The sequence below is a fragment of the Bos javanicus genome, chromosome 4 (genome assembly GCF_032452875.1).
Source record: "Bos javanicus breed banteng chromosome 4, ARS-OSU_banteng_1.0, whole genome shotgun sequence".
Classification (NCBI taxonomy): domain Eukaryota; kingdom Metazoa; phylum Chordata; class Mammalia; order Artiodactyla; family Bovidae; genus Bos; species Bos javanicus.
Window position 1 is genome coordinate 30,908,750 of NC_083871.1, and position 20,435 is coordinate 30,929,184.

General features: G+C 38.7%; 1 protein-coding gene across 3 annotated transcripts in view; it reads left to right on the forward strand.

Annotated features, from left to right (window-relative positions):
- Positions 1-20,435, forward strand: part of DNAH11 (dynein axonemal heavy chain 11) — a 364,495-nt gene that overhangs the window by 4,496 nt on the left and 339,564 nt on the right. For all 3 annotated transcript variants that reach the window (XM_061413683.1, XM_061413682.1, XM_061413681.1), the window contains exons 3-8: positions 5,837-6,033; positions 6,249-6,447; positions 7,192-7,291; positions 10,222-10,433; positions 17,429-17,662; positions 19,477-19,644. In XM_061413683.1, coding sequence (XP_061269667.1) covers positions 5,837-6,033; positions 6,249-6,447; positions 7,192-7,291; positions 10,222-10,433; positions 17,429-17,662; positions 19,477-19,644 — 1,110 coding nt within the window. The remainder of the gene's footprint in view (positions 1-5,836; positions 6,034-6,248; positions 6,448-7,191; positions 7,292-10,221; positions 10,434-17,428; positions 17,663-19,476; positions 19,645-20,435) is intronic.

Consider the following 20,435-nt stretch of genomic DNA (forward strand, 5'->3'; position numbering starts at 1 on the left):
TCATCTTATTGAGTTGTTGAGCTTTCCTGGTAACTCAGGGGTGAAGAATCCACCTGGAATGCAGGAGACTCAGGTTCTCTCCCTGGGTTGGGAAGATCCCCTGGAGAAGGAAATGGCAACCCTTTCCAGGATTCTTGCCTGGAAAACCCCATGAAAAAGAGGAGGCTGGCAGGCTCTAGTCCATGAGGTCGCAGATTCGGACACAATTTAGTGACTAAACAACAAATCAAGTTGTTGCTGTTTGTGGGGTTCTTTTGTGGCCTCTTATGTTTTGTTCCATGGTGACTGCCTTACTTGCCTTACCCTCGTCGCAGCTCTTAATCTTTCCTCACTGTGTGCTTGCGTACTCAGGCATATCTAAGTCTCTGCGAGCCCATGGGCCATAGCCTGCCAGGCTCCTATTCTCCAGGCAAGAATACTGGAGTGGGTTGCCATTTCTTTCTCTAGGGAATCTTCCCAACCCAGGAACTGAACCCACGAGTCTTGTGTCTTCTGTATTGGCAGGCAGGTTCTTTACCAGTTGAGCCACCAGGGATGAGTCCCAAACCCCCAAGTTCTGCTTGACACATAGTAACAGTTAAGTAAGTACTTGCTAAATGAACAAAAGTTAAAGAAGGGCTAAAGATATCCTCTTCTAAGAGACAAAACAATGGAGCTTCAAGGTATTTTTATAGAGGAAAAGCATTTGGTGTATGACCTCTGATCAGATCAGATCAGATCGGTCGCTCAGTTGTGTCCGACTCTTTGCAACCCCATGAATCGCAGCACGCCAGGCCTCCCTGTCCATCACCAACTCCCGGAGTTCATGTCCCTTGAGTCAGTGATGCCATCCAGCCATCTCATCCTCTGTCGTCCCCTTCTCCTCCTGCCCCCAATCCCTCCCAGCATCAGAGTCTTTTCCAATGAGTCAACTCTTCACATGAGGTGGCCAAAGTACTGGAGTTTCAGCTTTAGCATCATTCCCTCCAAAGAAATCCCAGGGCTGATCTCCTTCAGAATGGACTGGTTGGATCTCCTTGCAGTCCAAGGGACTCTCAAGAGTCTTCTCCAACACCACAGTTAAAAAGCATCAATTCTTCGGCGCTCAGCCTTCTTCACAGTCCAACTCTCACATCCATACATGACCACAGGAAAAACCATAGCCTTGACTAGACGGACCTTTGTTGGCAAAGTAATATCTCTGCTTTTGAATATGCTATCCAAGTTGGTCATAACTTTCCTTCCAAGGAGTAAGCGTCTTTTAATTTCATGGCTGCAGTCACCATCTGCAATGATTTTGGAGCCCCAAAAAATAAAGTCTGACACTGTTTCCACTGTTTCCCCATCTATTTCCCATGAAGTGATGGGACCGGATGCCATGATCTTTGTTTTCTGAATGTTGAGCTTTAAGCCAACTTTTTCACTCTCCACTTTCACTTTCATCAGGAGGCTTTTGAGTTCCTCTTCACTTTCTGCCATAAGAGTGGTATCATCTCCGTATCTGAGGTTATTGATATTTCTCCTGGCAATCTTGATTCCAGCTTGTGTTTCTTCCAGTCCAGCGTTTCTCATGATGTACTCTGCATATAAGTTAAATAAACAGGATACTTCCATTTGAATTTTTTTGACATTTATGACAACCGTGGTCCTATTACCATACAAATTCCCAAGTGTCCCTTTGGGCTTTTCACTTGGAATTTGTATGCTAACAAGCCCACAGTTGTCGTTTGTTCCTTTAGTCAATACTTTTTTAATATCTACTTGGTACCACTGACAGGACATACCTGGCAGTTAGTGATGACATTTCTGCCCTCAGAAAGCATGCAGTCTAACTAGGGAGGCAGGCAGCTGAACAAACAGGGATACAGCGTGGTGGGCATTGTGGTTTCAGCAGGATGCTGCGACATCTTACAGAGTTGTCAGGGAAGGTAGGAAGTCTCAATAGGTTATAGGTCTTGATTTGCCTGAGTTGGTTCCAGTCTCCTCTGTTACAGATCGGATGACATCTGCTAATTCTTATTGTTTTTACTCTCAAAAGCATCCACGGTTGTATGGTAAATTATTTATTGAAGGTAAATCATTGTAAATTATTTGATAAATTGTTTGTTGAAGGACAAGGAGCAGTAACTAGGTATGGAGAAGGGAGGAAGTAAGAAGCAGTGCAAAGGCCCAAAGGTGAGGAAATGGGGATTGCATTTTTAAAAACAAAGTACATTACTGCAGTTAGATTGGGGAAGAAGAGCTGGAGGGTGGTGAGGAATAAAGCTGGAAAGGCTGATTAGAAAACTTAACACCCTGCAACTTTTTCATCCAGGTGTTGCCACCAAGGCCAGTTGTCAAACCCGCATCCATGTATTTATTTTTGAAAGATGATGGTGGTTATGCGTGTTCTCTGAAGGTTTTTATTAGGACAGATTTCATTTAAAAGTTTGAAATCAAATGGGCCATTGCATTCTAAACTAATTAACTACTATCTTTCTGGGTACTTTCTGGTACACAAGAAGAAAAACATTTAATGAAAGGATTGGTGAATTGGTGACTCAATCAAGGACCAAAGAGGGACTATGTTACTGAAGTAGTGATTGGATTGAAAAGTGTTGAGGGAATTTTCCAGTGTTGTTGTTCTTACACTGGAGTAAAATAAAGGGATGGACCAGGTGTTTAAACAGGAGATGAGAAAAAGTCATTTATGACTTCATATTTATTTTTTTCTCATTTCATGACCTAATATACTCTCATTTATATTCAATGTTGTATAGTCTTTGAAGTTCGACACAGATATACACTGATAAACAGTAATTTATGTTGATATGCTAGGCTCTCCCAGAATTCTCTTCCCAGCCCTGATCTCTCTCCTGAACTTTAACCTTGGACTTCCACTGCCCACGTTAGATCTGAAATGTCTATTACATTTGCTGTGAAATAGACATCTCAGATCTAATGTGTGCAAAATTTTACTCCTGATCTACTGTTCAATACTATCATGTGTCCCTATATGCTATTATTTTAACTATATTATATAATTTAGCAAAAGTATTAAAAATGTCATGCAGTTATTTCTTTAAGTATTATGTTGACCCATATCTTGAAAGAAACAATAACTGTAAATGTTTCTCAAGCCAGAATGAAAAGTATGATTTGGTACTTGCAATCAGTATCTGGACCACATTCCTATATATTTCAATTTAAGAAGTCTAGCAGAGGCCTAGACTTCTGTATTTTGAAATTGTTGACCAGGTAATACTCTCTACTGATTTAAGAACTGTTGTTAAAAAGAAGATGCCATGTTTCAAAAAAGGACAAAGTGAGTAAAGAGAATGCTGCTGCTGCTAAGTTGCCTCAGTCGTGTCTGACTCTGTGTGACCCCATAGACGGCAGCCCACCGGGCTCCACTGTCCCTGGGAGTCTCCAGGCAAGAACACTGGAGTGGGTTGCCATTTCCTTCTCCAGTACATGAAAGTGAAAAGTGAAAGTGAAGTCGCTCAGTCATGTCCAACTCTTCACTACCCCATGGACTGCAGCCCACCAGGCTCCTCCGTCTGTGGGATTTGCCAGGCAAGAGTAAAGGAGTGGGTTGCCATTGAGAATGCCAGCAGAGACTTTTTTACATGTAATTGTATATCCGCTAGTAAACATGTCCAAATTATTTTGGTTCAGAGAAAGTTTGGGGATTTTTCTTATAAAGCATAAAACCTAGACAAAAAACTTCCAGCTAAAAACAAAACCCCAGATTAATTGAATTCCTTTGTATATGCTTGTTGCTAACAAGCTAACAAGGTTTATTTTCACTACAGAGCACATCCCAGGTCAACTTGTTTGAAATGATGTTCATGGAGATACTCGAGCCCTCTGCTTAACTGCTCTACAAAGCATGTGGCTCAGAATTGCGTAACAGTTTTATCTATAGCTTATGACACAAATACTTAATTTTAAAAGAAGTTGGTCTTGTCACAGAACAGTAAATAGAGCGAAAGTTTGAAACAGTAAACTGGAAATGTTGAAGAACCAGAATTATCCCTATCCCTGACTTTTAGAAAAGCTGTTGATACTTGGAATTTAATCTAGAAAGCAGTTGTTCAGTGGGTCAGTGCATGGGCAGCCCAACAAGCCTAAGTCTTCCAAAGCTCTTCATGCCCCGCCCCCGCTTTCCTCACAGGGCCTCTCCTTAGGGGTGCTGGCTCCAGTTTCAGGCAGGCCAGACTGGAACTTTCTCAGAAGCAATGTACTCCTTTAGCCTTCAGTGGTTTTGCATCCGTGTTCAGCCCTACTCGTTCATCTTTAAGATTTAAACCAAGTATCAACTTTCCTGGCGAGTCTTCCCTAATACCCCTCCCAGTCAGAGATGGGTGTTTTTCCCATGTTTTCCACATGACAGGAAAATGTGCCTCTCATGGCAGTTCTGACCGACAGAGCTCGACACACTAGTATTTTTTTTGTTTTTATTGAAGTATAGTTGATTTATAGTGTTGTATTAGTTTCTGCTATAGAGCAAATTCAGATATATAGAGAGAGCAAGATTCAGATATATACATTCTTTCCCATTATGGTTTATCTCAGGATATTGAGTGTAGTTCCCTGTGCTGTACAGTAGGACTTAATTGCTTATGCATCCTTTATGTAATAGTTGACATCTGCTGGTCTCTGGCTCCCAGTACCTTCTTCCCCAGCCCTCCTCCCCCTTGGCAACCACAAGTCTGTTCTCTGCCTGGGAGTCTATTTCTGTTTCATACATAAGTTGGTTTGCCTTATATTTTGGATTCCACATATAAGTAATACTATATGGCATTTGTCTTTCTCTTTCTGACTTAATTCACTTAGTATGATAATCTCTAGGTCCATTCATGTTGCAAATGGCTTTATTTCATTCTTTTCTATGGCTGAGTAGCATTCCATTGTATATACACATCTTTATCCATTCATCTGTGGATGGGCATTTAGATTGTTGCCACTGAAAGACACACTATTTCTTACTAATCTCCTAGCTCAAGAAGTGGTGGGTACAAAGCAGGAAAATATAATACAATTTGGAAATATTTGTTTTATCCCCATTGGAAAATGAAATGAATTTTCAGTTTGTTTGTAGTTAACTAGAAGATTGTGTTCTCAAAATGAACTTTAAAAAGGAAGGGTGTTTTCTAAGCATTTTAGCTAATGGAAAATTTATGGTTAACACTGAAAGTCTAGACAGATTGTGTCAGAAAAAAATGTTTACAATTAGTACATATTGGAAAAGAGTGAGGAAGCAAGAGACTAACTTCACCAACTCAACAAACTATAATTACTTAACATATGCTGTACTTTGGGAACACAAAAAATAATTTTGGAGGTTTCCCACACATATAGTTTCATTGATATTCCCACCTTAATGGTGGAAGGAGTTCCAAAAAAGGTTCATATAATTTAATAAATATCTTTCTATTAAAATTTAATCCACTGGGATGGCCCTCAGAGCTGGACAAGATGAATTTGCTTTTGCCATGTGATTCAAGAAGATTTTTTCCATTAGTACACCTGCCAATGTGTTCAATTTGCATTAAGAAAGCAGTTTACTTACTTGACATGATTTTGCTTATTTCATACAGGATCTGAGTTACTGGGAGCCTCCATAAATGTTTGATAAATATGTAAATGAATGAACAAGCAGTATAGTACTTCCACTTTGAAAGAATTTATCTAATTGATTAAATCTAAATGGTCACTGACTTTGTCATCTGTAGATTTGATGTCACAGGAGGACATTATGAAGTTGAAATTGAGTGGTTTAGTTTCTGATCTTGTGTAACAAGAAAATCTTTGAAGGAATACGTTGTCTGTAAATTAATTAATTTTTCTGCTTAAAATGTTTTTCTTTTTCTAGATTTTAGTGCCAATTATTTCTAATAAGAACAACCATAAATCCTGGTCATGCTTTATTTCACAAGACATGGAACATCATATAGAAGTCTTGAAAAGTAAAATGCATATTTTTAGGGGCAAAATGTTGAGAAGAACTCTTCTACCAATTCCCACTATTGCAGGAAACATTGACCTGGATCAGAAATATTCAGAGACCAAGTACGTAATGATACAGTTTACACAAGATGTCAAAATGGAGAGGTGATATACCTACTTAATATCACACCCCTGTAACACCCCCGTGTTAGCAATATTTTTAAAATATTATTGTAATGACAGCATATTTTAAAAATAAAAAAAACATTAAAATACTAAGTCCTGTCCTTAGTCGGATGAAATCATTCATTTTTGTATTATATTATTAATCATTTCAGTGTTTGCAGACTGGAGCCAAATGAAAGGAGAGTACTCCATGCAATTGAATCAGTGGTTATTAAATGGTCACATCAAATCCAAGAAATCATAGAGAAAGATTCAGTGCAGCCTTTGCTAAATGGTCTTCACTCAAATCCTCAAACTGAACTGGATTTCTGGATGATGAGAAGAGAGAACCTATCATGCATTTATGATCAAGTAAGTAGAGAGCCCTAGAAATTGCTTGTCAATTGAATTAGCAAAGTCACTTGTTGAATTTGATGCCCCAAACCAGTGATTTCCAATAACTTTAAAGGTTTAACACACTGTCTTTGAATGACTTACTCAATTCTTACTGTAAAATTCTCTATAGTATGCATTCTTAAAATTAATGGGTATTAAAGGTGAACTTGCCTTTTTGAAAATATTTTGACAGCATGTGAGTAATTGGAAACACTTTGTGGCATAGGAAGTGTAGTTCCCAAGGGAAATGTTGAAGATTTTTATGATTTAATTAATCTAGTTGATATAATTGATTTGGGAAAGGAGTAGGCTTTGCTTAGTGGAGAGATGCAACTTTGGAAGAACTAACTGGTTCCTCTGCTAGTGTTTGCCTTAGAAGTTTATTCAATTTAATGTTCTAAAAACTAAGACATTCATTCACTTGTTCACCTATCTCTTAGAGATTTTTTTGAAACAGATTCTATATGAAAATTTATTATCTTACATATATAATAAAATGTAATTTAGGTTTTTTAAAAAGTCAAAGACATAAATGTAAAATAAAATACAAGCTTAAGGAAAAAATGTTAATTTTAAAAATTATTTTCAACGTGAAACCAGGTACATCTTTGAGTATTAAATACTGTGTGTATTGTGCATTAATGGAATATAATTTAAATATTTTTTGCAGAATGCATTTATTTAGTCATTAATCTAGGTATTATATATATTTCAATTTAGCTTCAGACTCGTATTGTCCTCAAAATGGTTAAGATCCTGAAAAATAAGCAAAGCAGCTATTTTCCAACATTGAAGGACATTTTCATGGCTGTGAAAAATGGTAAGACTTGTGTTCCTTGGCCTGGATCAGTGGTCCCTCCTGATCTGACTCCTGCCTGTTTGCTCAGCCTCCTACCCTTAGTATGCTCATGAAATGATTGCACTTGACTCTCCTAATGGTAAATCCATCTTAATCGTCTGCGGTTTATTCAGCTCTTAGTAAACCATTTAAGTACTTACTAAAGAGGATCTAGAGTGAACTTTCAGTGAGAGTGCCTGTGTGGAGGGGAAAGGCTTTTGGTATTTATCAGCAAGTCATTGAATGCCCAGCATGGAGATTTTCTAATCAACAGTTGGGCTGCAATTAGTCCAGTTATTCATCAGTAGAATCTCCGAATTTGCTTAAGTTCCACCATTTATTTAACTCCTAAGAATGCAAAATCATCATTGAAGATTTAACACACAGAGAGGAGGGTTTGTTTGTTGAGTTTCCAACAGATAATACAAGCACATTGTTTAAAGCCAGAAATTAAAAGATGGTATTTATAATTTAAAATATAAAAGTGCAAATTCTCCTTATCTTTTCAGTACCCAGTTTCAGTCTCAACCAGTAACCCTCTCCATAGTTTTTTTTATTTCTGTTCATGTTTCTTTAGGCATGTGTAAGCAAATATGGATATGACCCATGATTCTAAAGTTTTAAATGATAAAATTGTAAGATAGCATGGCCCAATAGCTGGGTTTTGTTTTGTTTTTTTTTTGGCTATGTGCACAGCTTGTGGGATGTTGGTTCCCAGACCAGAGACTGAATCCGGACCCCCGGCAGTGAAAGCACAGAGTCCTGACCTCCAGACCACCAGGGAACTCCTGATTTTGTTTCTGACATTAGAAAATTATTTTTAAATTTTTAATGTGTAATACATGGAAGGTTAGAAAATACTTAACATTTACTTTGAGAAAGTTATGCTAACTCTTTAGGCTTTTCTCCATAAACTGTTGTCTTAAGGCCTCTTTTCAAACAGGGAGTTAGATCTGAGTTTCTGCCCCAGATTCACTCAGTACAGCTTTTTGCCGAGTCTCTGGTTTCCATGGCCAAATTGGCATATTAAAACTTTGTTTGCAAATTGTTGCAAAGATTGAAACACTGTTTTGCAACCTTGTCACCACTGACACTTTGGGGAGGATAATTCTTTGTTGTGGGGAACCGCCCTAAGCATTGCAGCCTATTTAGCAGCATTGCTGGAGTCTACCCACTACCCCCATGCCCATTATGACAAAAAAACGTAAGACATTGCTAGATGACCCTCAGTGGGGAAGACCTCCTCTGGCTGAGAACCACTGGACTGAAGATTTAATACATAGTGTACAAAGTACCAGGCTTCCCTGGTGGCTCAGTGGTAAAGTGTCCGCCTGCCAATGCAGGAAATACAGGGGACATGGGTTCGATTCCTGGTTTGGAAAGATCTCCCGGGAAAGGATATGGCAATCCAGTATTCCTGCCTGGGAGATCCCATGGACAGAGGAGCCTGGGTGGGCTACAGTCCATGGGGCGGTTAAAGAGTCTGACATGACTTAGCAACTAAACAAGTACAAAGTACTAGGCACACAGTAAGTGTACCCTCCATTAATAGAAGCTGCTGCTGGTGTTTTCTGTTAGTAAGATTTAACATTTTCTTTGGATACAAGGTCTGCAGGAATAAATCCCAGGGATCCTTGGAGCCTTATGAGTATACAGCCTAGAGATTCAGGGGAAAAAACACTTTGAGTACAGCAAGTGGCCCAAAGCCATTGTTAGTTAGAGTTAGAAGATTTACTGGAGGCTCTGTAAAGTCACTAGATAGGCTTATCACATTTTAAGGGCACTTTACCTATTACATGCAGTTATTTGATTTTGAAATTAATATTGAAAACACATTCATTTCAGAACATAAATGCAACTGGGACAAAAATGGTTCCTGGACCCTCTCTTTCTTCCCAGGTCTTTATTATTAGATGGACAGATATATGAGTTACTTGTCAAGTAGAGTACTATGGGTGGGTAGATATCTGATTCTGACAGCCAAAAAAAAAAAAAAAAAGTGTAGCAGGTTATTTTGTTTTTAATCTCTTACAGGAGTATTTTGTACTGTAAGAAAACAAGAATTTAGTTTCCTTCATATCCTACTTTCATAGGAGATGCCTTTCAGTTAAGCAAAAGTATTTGTAGCCTCAGGAGTAAAATGGAGTCTGATGGAAATCTATTTAGGGCCGTCAAAAGGGCCAGTTTTAAGAGAAAATTTGAATTAGATTAAGCAGTAATTAATAATAGTTAACTATTTAAATTTTTTTCATGTAGCTTTAAAAAATATACCTTATTCCTACCATGCTTAACAATTTTTTAAAATTTATTTTTAATTGAAGGATAATTGCTTTACAGTGTTTTGTTGGTTTCTACCAAACATCAATATGATACGTTTAACAATTTTAAATTTGAGATAAAATTCACATAACATAAAATTTTAAAGAGTGCAGTTCAGTGGCATTTAGTGTATTCACAGTATCCTGTAACTATTACCTCTGTGTCTAGAATATTTTCATCACCCATGCTTAAAAATTTCAATAGGTACATTTTGAATAATAATGTGATAGAAAAATTTTCAGTCCTTGTATAAGTTACTCTCATAGGATAGAAGAATGAAACAATAAATGATTAAATTGTGCTGGTAGCAAGTACCTAGGAGGAATTAACATTCTGCTGATGAAGCTTGTGAGTCTTCAGTCACAATTTACTTGTGCTGTAAGGGTGAATATGCCCGGGCTCTTTTGAAGGGTTCTTACAGCCAGACAGTATGTGAAGCTTTTCCTAACCTGTCATGTGTCAATTGTAGGATAAATAATCTAAAAAGAGGCAACATTTAAGTATAACCATGTTGTTTTGCATTGTTGTCTTGAACTTGTGAAGTGAATTTAGATAGAAGAGACTGCCTCACATTAATGGTGGTTTCCTTTCAGCTCTGCTCGAAGCCCAAGATGTGGAACTTTACCTGAGACCCCTGAGGAGACACATTCAGTGTCTGCAGGAGACGGAATTCCCACAGACCGGTGTATTAATTGCCCCGTTATTTCATACCATCTGTCTGATCTGGAGTCATTCCAAGTTTTATAATACCCCTGCTCGGGTCATAGTTTTATTGCAAGAGTTTTGTAATCTCTTCATTGACCAGGTATGTAGCATGAAAAAATAGAGTCAATGAGAATTATTGCCATGTGGTAGGTTTTATTGGGGTTTCTCTGGTGGCTCTCTGCCTGCAATGCAGGAGACCCGGATTTGATCCCTGGGTTGGGAAGATCCCCTGGAGAAGGGAATGGCAACCCACTCCAGTGTTCTTGCCTGGAGAATCCCATGGACAGAGGAGCCTGGCAGGCTATAGTCCATGGGGTTGCAAAGAGTCAGACACAACTGAGCAAAACTATCGCTTTCACTTTTCAAGTTTTATTAGATCAATGAGGAATGAATAAATCCAGTTAGAGATAAATTTATTCCTCTTTTTTCAGAGAGGACTTTTATGGTAACAAAGGCCAGGTGATTTTCTATCCTAAATGGCAAAGGAGCTCTAGAAATAACTTAAATACGATCACAGGACAGGTTGTTAGTGGATTCTGTTTTGTTTAATACCCTCCTTTTCTTCAGAGATTTAAGATAGCTTCTAATACAAGGTGCACATGTGTAGTACTTTCTTTGTATCTTACCTTTTGGTTTCCATGGAAACGCAGGCTGAGGGAGGACTTTTGGAAAGTAGAGAACTGGGTAGAAGCAAGAATGATCCTCAAAAAATAGTAGTCAAATTAAAAAAATAGTAGTCGAATTAAAAAAAAAATTTGATTCATGGGTAATCTTTAAAAATCTCTTGCTTATAATTGTTTCTCTACTCTTTACATTATAAAATACTTTAAAAAATTAGACTGCTTCCTCATCCAGTGGAAAGTTTTAATTCCTCTTGTGTCCATAGTATCAGAGAGCATTTCATAATTTCAGAGCTAAAAGATACTAGAAGGGTATATCATCTAGTGATTCTCTAAGGGTGCGTGTGTGTGTCTGTGTGTGTGTGTGTGTGTGTGTGTGTAAGCCTGCTTTAATTGCTATAACAGAATTCCACAGGTTGGGTGGCTTTATTTTCAGAAATTGCTTTCTCACAGTTTTGGGGGCTGGGAGACCAGTCCAGGTTCCTGCATTTGTGTATTCTGGCCAGTGTTCTTTCTGGCTTGCAGATAGCTGCCTTCTCTCTGTGCCCTCATGTGGTGGAGAGAAAGATCTTCCTCCTCCTCTTACAAAACCACAGTCCTATCAGATAGGGTTCCACCCTCCTGTCCTCATTTAACCTGAATTACCTGCTGAAGACTCCATCTCTGGGTAGTCACATTGGTGGTTAGGGCTCCAACACAGGCACTGTTTCAGAGGGGACGGCACAGTTCAGTCCACAGCAGGGTCTGTATCAGGGTGTGGGTCTGAACCCCTAAGGGGTTTTTGTAAAATGGATGCCAGAGAATCAGAATCTGTGCATGTGGCTTAGCCTTTGTGTTGCTAAGACCGCCCCTTATGAGAGTCGCATCACTTCTACCTGTAACTGGCAAACTGGAACAGAAAGAAGGGCCTAAGTTCACATTAACTGGAAAGTCTAAGTGTGCAAAGACTTGGGGATTAGCATTCTCCAGGAGAATCAGATGATAATTTCAAAACTCTTTGTTCATGTGTGTTAGATTGACTTAATCCTTAGTCTCTCATCCATGTAAATAAGGTGGCTTTTGGTAGCACTAGAGGGATATTCTGCTACTAGAAGAACTTCCCTGGAAAGAGACTGACTTTGTTTTTAGTTCTGGACTGATGGGTTTTATGATGGACAGGGAATCCTGGCGTGCTGCAGTCCACTGGCTCACAAAGAGCTGGACACGACTGAGTGACTGAACTGAACTGAAAGCATTTTATTTTCTCTCCTGAAGCAATCCTGTGGCCAGGAAGATAGGATATTTTAGACAGATCTGGATCACTAGCTCAGGGAAGGGTGGACAACTATGATTGACCTAAATAAATCCCCAATCTAGTTTAATGCTTCTCACGTCATGACTCATATTGAAAATTAAAAAATTTTGTTGCACAGTGGAGTAAATTGGAGGAAATTGGGAACCCTGAAAATCTGCTCATGGTCAAGGCAAATAGCTTAGAGCTTCTGCTGCCCCAGGCCCCAGCTCTTTGCTGTCCTAAGCATCCAAGAGAAGGATGTTGTAGGTGAAACTGGCTGGGGAACTGGGTTCCCTTCCAATCTCTGATACTTTTTCAGATGAATTAACTGAAACTTGAAAGATATCATTTGCTCAATTTCCTTGAGAGTTTAGGGGGACAAATTAAAGTACAGGTCTTCTGACCTGCAGTTTAGAGTTTTGGGAGTATAAGATTGAGGTAGGGGTGTGGGTTCTTCTCTCTGCTTCTGACGAGATAGAATATATGCAAAGTGCTTTGGACTCAGACCAACAAAGATTCAAATTTAATTGAACCATTTTAGAGGAGAAGGGAATGCTACCCATTCCAGTTTTCTTGCCTGGAGAATTCCAGGGACAGAGGAGCCTGGCAGGCTATATAGTCCAGGGGGTTGCAGAAGAGTCAGACATGACTGAGCACACGGTGGAGTTAAATCACTTCTCTGAGCCTCAGTTTCTGCCCTTGTAAGTGCCTAGTTCATGGGCTGTTGTAAGGATCCAAGGAGAGAACCTAAATGAAATGCTCAGTGCAACATGTAATAGAAATCAGTAAAAGTTCCACTAGTTGCAGCTCTTGATTGGAGATGATGGGTCACTTCCTTGCTATATTTTAGTGTCTCCTCTGGCTTCATTCTATTTCTGATTCTCTGTTGTGCAAACTCCGTTTTGCCCTTTTGTTAAGTGAGTGCACTGGGCCCTAATGGACATAGCTCATGTGAAAGGCTTTGATCCCTACTGTGGTTTTAACAACCATGATCACAGCTTCTCCCAAACCCCTTTTGAGGATCCTCATCTCATTTTGAGAATGATCCAAACTTTTACTGCAAAGCCCTGTTAGTGTAGAAACCTCAAAGATTGTCATTCATTTTTATAGATGGCTTGCAGAGAGCCCTGGTTACCTGTAAGCCTGTTAACCTATTATCCCTGGCCCCTGGTCAGTGTCCGTGGTCAAAGTTTGCCAAACTCCTGAGGAAATAACCTTGCTTCCCTTGTTCCTTAGTTACTCTTCCTGGCTTATGTCCAAAGGTTTAGTTGACCCAATTTCCTAGATTCTCCAAGTAGACTTTGTAGTAAATCTGTCCCAACATGTAAGGAATCAAAAGTGGGCAGTGAGTAAACTTTCATGCCTGGGTTCTCTGAAGAGCTAACCTCTGCAGCGCCCACTACCACCTCCAGTTGTTTGTTGTCCAGCTGATTTTTAATGCCTTTTTAATGCACAGTGTGTATGTGCACAGCCGGTCAGCCGTGTGCGACTTTCTGCAACCCCATGGACTGTAGCCCATAGGCTCCTCTGTCCGCGACATTTCCCAGGCGAGAATACTGGAATGGGTTGCCATTTTCTCCACCAGGGGATCCTCCCAACCCAGGGGTCACACCTGTGTCTCCTGTGACTCTGGCATCGGCAGGTGGACTCTTTACTACTGTACCACCTGGAAAGCCCCAGCAGGCACTGTATAGTTTCTTTTATTTGCCAGAATTCTTCTAAGCCCTTCACAAAAATCTATGAATTTAATCTTCTAGTGGCACTATGATATAGGTACTATTTGTTAGTAGATCCAGCTTATATTTAAAAAATAGTCCAGAAAGTCCAGAGTCCAAAGAAAGTCCAAAGTCCAGAAAGGAGAAATAGCATGCCCAAGGTCATCCAGCTTGTAAGAAAGAGCTCTTACCCATTATGTTATGCTCCATAGTTTAAAATAATTTTTATTTCTAATTAGCATGTAATATGTGTATACTAGTGATATCTGTAAAATATTGTATGACATTTATAATAATGGAAGTAGTCCTATAATTCCATCCCTCTCAAATTCAGCATTAAAAGAATTTTCCTTCCTCTAAAACTTATTAATACATTTTATCATATAATTTTTTTACTATTTTCTTGAAAAGTTAATTTATTTTTATTGGATATGTAGATTGCTTCCAGCCACTTGTATTATAAGCAATATGTAGACAACAACTTTATACAAAAATCCTTTTTCCTTAACTTGGCTAATCAGCTTAATATAAATTCCTGATATTGATTAAGGGGTATAATTTTTCATGACTCTTGAACAATATTTGATATATACAAATTATTTTAAAAGGTTTATGTTAATTGCATTGCTATTATTATGTGTAACAAGTTTTGCTATAATTCACCAGCTTTTAGCATTACCATTTTTTATAAATTTGCTGTTATGTGTGGGTATAGAATTATACCATGTTCTTTTAATTTTGTACTTTGCCCAGTTTGTGTGGTTACACATTTTGTGTGTCTTTTATAATCTCCTTACCTAGTTTTTATGTACTTTGTTTCTGTGAATCTATAGACTTCAGTGTGTTTATGAAACATTGGAACCCTTGAACCCTTAGCTTATTATCAGAAGTCATAAGCTGGCATTCTGTTGACTGTATTTGGCCAGTGGATCAATGCAGTGTTTTTATTTTGCATAGCATTTTGGAATTTTTATTTTAAAAAATGTTGCTAATGCTTAATTAGGTCTTGTTTAAATTCCAGCATTCTAGCTTCCACTGAAAAGTCAGGTTTCGCTACATTGGTTCTTCCATCCCCATTGACACAGTCAGCTGCTAGAGCTTCAGCTACCGCCTTTAGATGGGCCATGTGCTGTGCAGGTGACCTTGGTCTCCACCATCCACTGTTGTTCCTGATCTGCTTCACTCATTTTCCTTGTCTGCCTGATCTTTCTAGGCATTCCAGGCAGGGTCAGAAATCCTTTGTTACTTTAAAAGCAAATGTGTTTCTCTTTACTTGTTTTCTAACAGTGACTGTTAACCTAGTCATTTAGGCCAGACATATAAAAGGCATCATGTGACCACCTTGGATAATGGCACACTTTGGATAATGGCACAGTAATGGTGTCTTATTTTAGTGCCTTGCTTTTCTTCCATGGTTACCAAACTGTGCTTCCTGTTCGTTGTGAGTCATTACCACTCTAGGCCCCCCACTCTGTTCTACAGCTTACTTAGTGTCTCTCTTGGGGATATTCTCATTCACAAGATCCTAGATGACAAAGAGTTTAAGTCTCCAAGGTTGAGCTTGGAAAAGGGATGGTAGAATTAAGCAAGAGTCTATAAAGTCACATAAGATGGAAAAGCTGGGAGACAGGCATCAAACTAATACAACATTGTAAATCAACAATACTCCAATGTAAAATAAAAATTAAATTTAAAAAATGCTATCATTGATAAATTCATTAATTGATTGGCTTATTGATAAAATAAACTGGTTAGTCATTTTTTATTTTATAAGGCTTTGGACATGGGACCTGCTGCTGCGTCGCTTCAGTCATGTCCGACTCTGTGTGACCCCGTAGATGGCAGCCCGCCAGGCTCCCCGTCCCTGGGATTTTCCAGGCAAGAACACTGGAGTGGGTTGCCATTTCCTTCTCCAGTGCATGAAAGTGAAAAGTGAAAGTGAAGTCGCTCAGTCATGTCCGACTCTTAGCGACCCCATGGACTGCAGCCCACCAGGCTCCTCCGTCCATGGGATTTGCCAGGCAAGAGAACTGGAGTGGGGTGCCATTGCCTTCTCTGATGGAATCCGTAACCCATACCAATGTGCAGACTCTTACAAAACTCAAATTACTGAGGGATTCCTGGGAGTTCTCATCCCTGTTCTGTGTGAAATTTAGCAACCTTTAGGGAGAGGTTAATTTTCCATCCAGCCTGAGTGAGAAATTAGTATAGACTGGGCATCTATAGCCAGAGTTGAAGGAACTTGTCAGTAGGCTTTTTAGACACCAAGTGAATGATATTCTTACTACTTTAAACATTTATGTCTCAGAGTCTATATTTCTGGTAAAACTGTAGCCACTGCATGTAAAACTGTAGCCACTGCATGTAAAACTGTAGCCATTTATAGGAGAAGGAGGATAATACATCTGCATTTGGAAATCATTCCTTCAATTGACTGTGTTGAACCTAATGGCTTTTATTACATTCTCTTTTGAGATCTGTTACAGCTTTATAAACAACTGTAGAATTAAAGGCATGCAATTTTACCTTTAATTTATATGAGGTGAAGATGCATCAGGATTAGAATTTATAGGTTCTTGAGGTCCCTAAACAGGGATATTGTGAAGATTCATAACAAATAGGGGAAAGGGAAGAACTGAATGATGGTACTATGAGAGCTGCTACATGAATCTGCTGGTTTCTCTTTAATTGTTCTCATCTTTGCATTTCAACTATTCAAAATCAGTTCAAGTTGCTATATCTCGGCTAGATTTTATGTCCTGTAATGAGCTCCCAGAAGAGAAGTTAGTTAACCTAAAAGAATTGCCGGTGGTATAATCACCTATGTCAGCTCTTCCTCACCTTTGCAAGTGACCCTGTGCTGCCAGGTAACATGACCATATTTTTAAAATACATGATCTCATAGGTTTCCCCTCCTGGCTTCTACATTTCTTTATATGAAAAAAAAAAAATGTGCAGAGTATTTGCTGCCTCAAATAGCCATGCAAATTCTGATTACACAGTTGTTTTATCTTTGAAGCTTAGCAAAAATGCAGTCATGGTTGAATGTTTGATTCCAGTAATTACAGCATGTTCTGTAGATTTCTTTAATGTATACATGTATGTCATTAAAACCTAGTTACCTGAATTTCTAGAATTTGTGTCTTCTGTTTCACAGCATCGCTGGCCCAATTCTAGACATTGTTATTTGAAAATCCCTGGTGGCTCAGACGGTAAAGTGTCTGCCTGCAATGTGGTAGACCCAGGTTTGATCCTTGGGTCGGGAAGATCCCCTGGAGAAGGAAATGGCAACCCACTCCAGTATTCTTGCCTGGAAAATTACATATACTGAGGAGACTGGTAGGCTACAGTCCATGGGATCGCAAAGAGTCGGACATGACTGAGTGATTTCACTTCACTCACTGAAAAATAAAACATTTCATTGAAATGAATATTTTCAGGCAAACTATTAAACATATTTTCTTATCATTCTTTCTTTGATTTCTAGGCAATAGCTTACCTTTCACCTGAAGATCTCTTGAAAGGGGAAATTGAAGACTGTCTGGAAAAGGTTCAAGTGACCATTAACATCTTAAAGACTTTCAAAAATTGTTTCTTCAACTATAGAAGAGGATTGGCAAGCTATTTTGTGGGAAATAAGGAACTGAAACCATGGGATTTCCAGTCTAATCTGGTGTTTCATAGATTTGACAAATTTCTTGATCGTTTCATGAAAATAGAGGTAATTACTTATTGGCTTCTAATTGATTTATATTATAGGTTAGTTAATTCAAAAGCCCTATATCTTTTAATCTGCTTCAGGGAACAGATTATTTATTCTATTTGAGTAGGAGGTGAGAAGTTTGCTTCCTTGGTGATTTTCATGAGGAGCTTACAAGGCCAGTACTGTCAAGATACAGTGAAAGTTTTAGTTACAGAGCTTTGTTTACATCCAAAGCTTTGGTTTCTTTTTTCAAAACTTCATTAATCTTTATGTATCAGTGACCTTTGTGATACTTGTGATCAAACCAGTCAATCCTAAAGGAAATAAGTCAATATTCATTGGAAGGACTGATGCTGAAGATGAAACTCCAATACTTTGGCCACCTGATGCAAAGAATTGACTCACTGGAAAAGCCCCTGATGCTGGGAAAGTTTCAAAGCAGGAAGAGAAGGGGATGACAGGGAATGAGATGGTTGGATGGCATCACTGACTCAATGGATATGAGTTTGAGCAAACTCTGTGAGTTGGTGATGGACAGGGAAGCCTGGCATGCTGCAGTCCATCGGTCACAGAGTTGGACACAACTGAGCGACTGATCTGAATTGAATTGACCCTTGCCCTACAACATACTAAATTCCTAGAAGACAGTTGTAAATTGGGAAGCTATAAAATAATCCCTTTTTCCCTTTTACATGTTTGATGTTTTTATTGGGATTCCATACCTGAAAACCTATTTGATCATCTAAATATTATGGTAACTTTTAGTACATAAATATATATGCTATACTATTAAAATATTAAAGCTATCCATGAAAATAGGTGAAAAGAATGTGAAAACATGTGCTCTGTATAAATGTTTTAAATGCCAAAAAGTCAAACATTGAATGAATTGCTGTGTGCCAAGTCACTTCAGTTGTGTCCTACTCTTTTTGACCCTATGGACTGTAGGGTCCATAGGCTGCTCTGTCCATGGATTCTCCAGGCAAGAATGTTGGAGTAGGTTGCCATGCCATTCTCCAGAGGATCTTCTGGACCCAGGGATCGAACCAGGGTGACTTAGTCTTTTGCATTGGCAGGAGGCTTCTTGAGCACCACCTGGAAGCCATGAGTGAATGCATACATGTAAATACATTTAAACACCAGTTTCTATGGAGCCAGCTGGCTGCGATTTTTTTTTTTTCTTTTCTTTTCAGGTTTTGAACTGCCTTATTTTCTTTATGAAACTCTTTCTAGCAAGTTTGGGCTTTTTTGTTGTTAGATTTGTCAAATTTCATTCAAAATCAGAGTTTTATGTTTTGAAAATTCTCATCATTTAAGCAGCCCAAATGCCTTTTAATTTTTGGCTGTACCATGTAGTGTGTGTGATCTTAGTTCCCTGACCAGGGATTGAACCCATGCCCCCTGCACTGGGTGCAGAGTCTTAACCCCCAAACCACCAGAGAAGTCCTTCTGAATGACTCTTAAAGTCTGAGTGCCAAATGCGTACCACTGGGCGACTTGCACCACGCTTTCTGAACAGCCCATTCACCTAGCGTTGGTGGATCATGCCTGGGCATCTGACTTAGGATCAGAAGGATGTGGAATGAGAGAGTTAAATGTTTAGCTGTGGTTAAGTTAGATGTCACCTATACTGCTCAATAATTTTCAGTCCATGTGAAAATGGGAGTATAATTTTAAAAGTAGGCAGTTGATTTAAGTCATAACATTTTCCGTCATGTAAATGTCTATTGACTCACCAATTTTGAATGCTGGAAAATTTATTTCTTTGAATCTTTAAAATGTTCTTTTCCTACTCAAGAGGGTGGAAAGATCTTTACTGTGTTTTTTCAAAGGATATATTTGTCACCATATTGGAATTTGAAAAGCTGGAAAGACTTGAATTTGGCGGTACCAAGGGAGCAATTTTAAATGGACAGATCTATGAGATGAGTGAAGAATTTATGAAACACTGGAAGATTTTTAAACAGCGCACGTATGACCCATCTGATTACAATAACATGGTAATGTTGTAGCTTTGTGTTTTCATTTCATAGATCTTACTTTAAAGCTGGGAAGGACAGTAGGTCACAGTGATAATAGGTTCTCTCCAGTCCAGCCTCTCTCGGATGAAAGAGGCGAAATGGCTTGCCTGGATTCTCTCATCTATTTCATGATAGAGCAGGGACTAGACTTAGGCCTTTGCATTTTCAGTTGGGAATATTTTAAACTATTTCTGATAAGGTAACAGTGGACCTCCGTCTGGACTTGTTTCTTGTTGGTGTGTATTGAAAACTTACCATATTAACTCATCTTGATCTGATTATCTGGGGTCTGTGTAACTTGCATGTTTTATTTTCGTCTTTTCTTGAACCATTAAGTATATTTTTCATCTACTTGAATATTTAGTTTCACCTCATTTGTTGCATATATTATTAACATTATATAGTCTCCTTTTTGTTGTTCTTAGGATATAATTGTTAATTTCATATTACTAATCTCAGGGAAAAGAGGGAAGCTTTTCAGGTTTACACTGCTTCTGTTTTCTGTTACTGCCACAGGTTAGGGGCCGGGAGTTTACACTGTTTCATTATATAGTCTCCTTTTTGTTGTTCTTAGGAGATAATTGTTAATTTCATATTACTAATCTCAGGGAAAAGAGGGAAGCTTTTCAGGTTTACACTGCTTCTGTTTTCTGTTACTGCCACAGGTTAGGGGCCGGGAGTTTACACTGTTTCATTATATAGTCTCCTTTTTGTTGTTCTTAGGAGATAATTGTTAATTTCATATTACTAATCTCAGGGAAAAGAGGGAA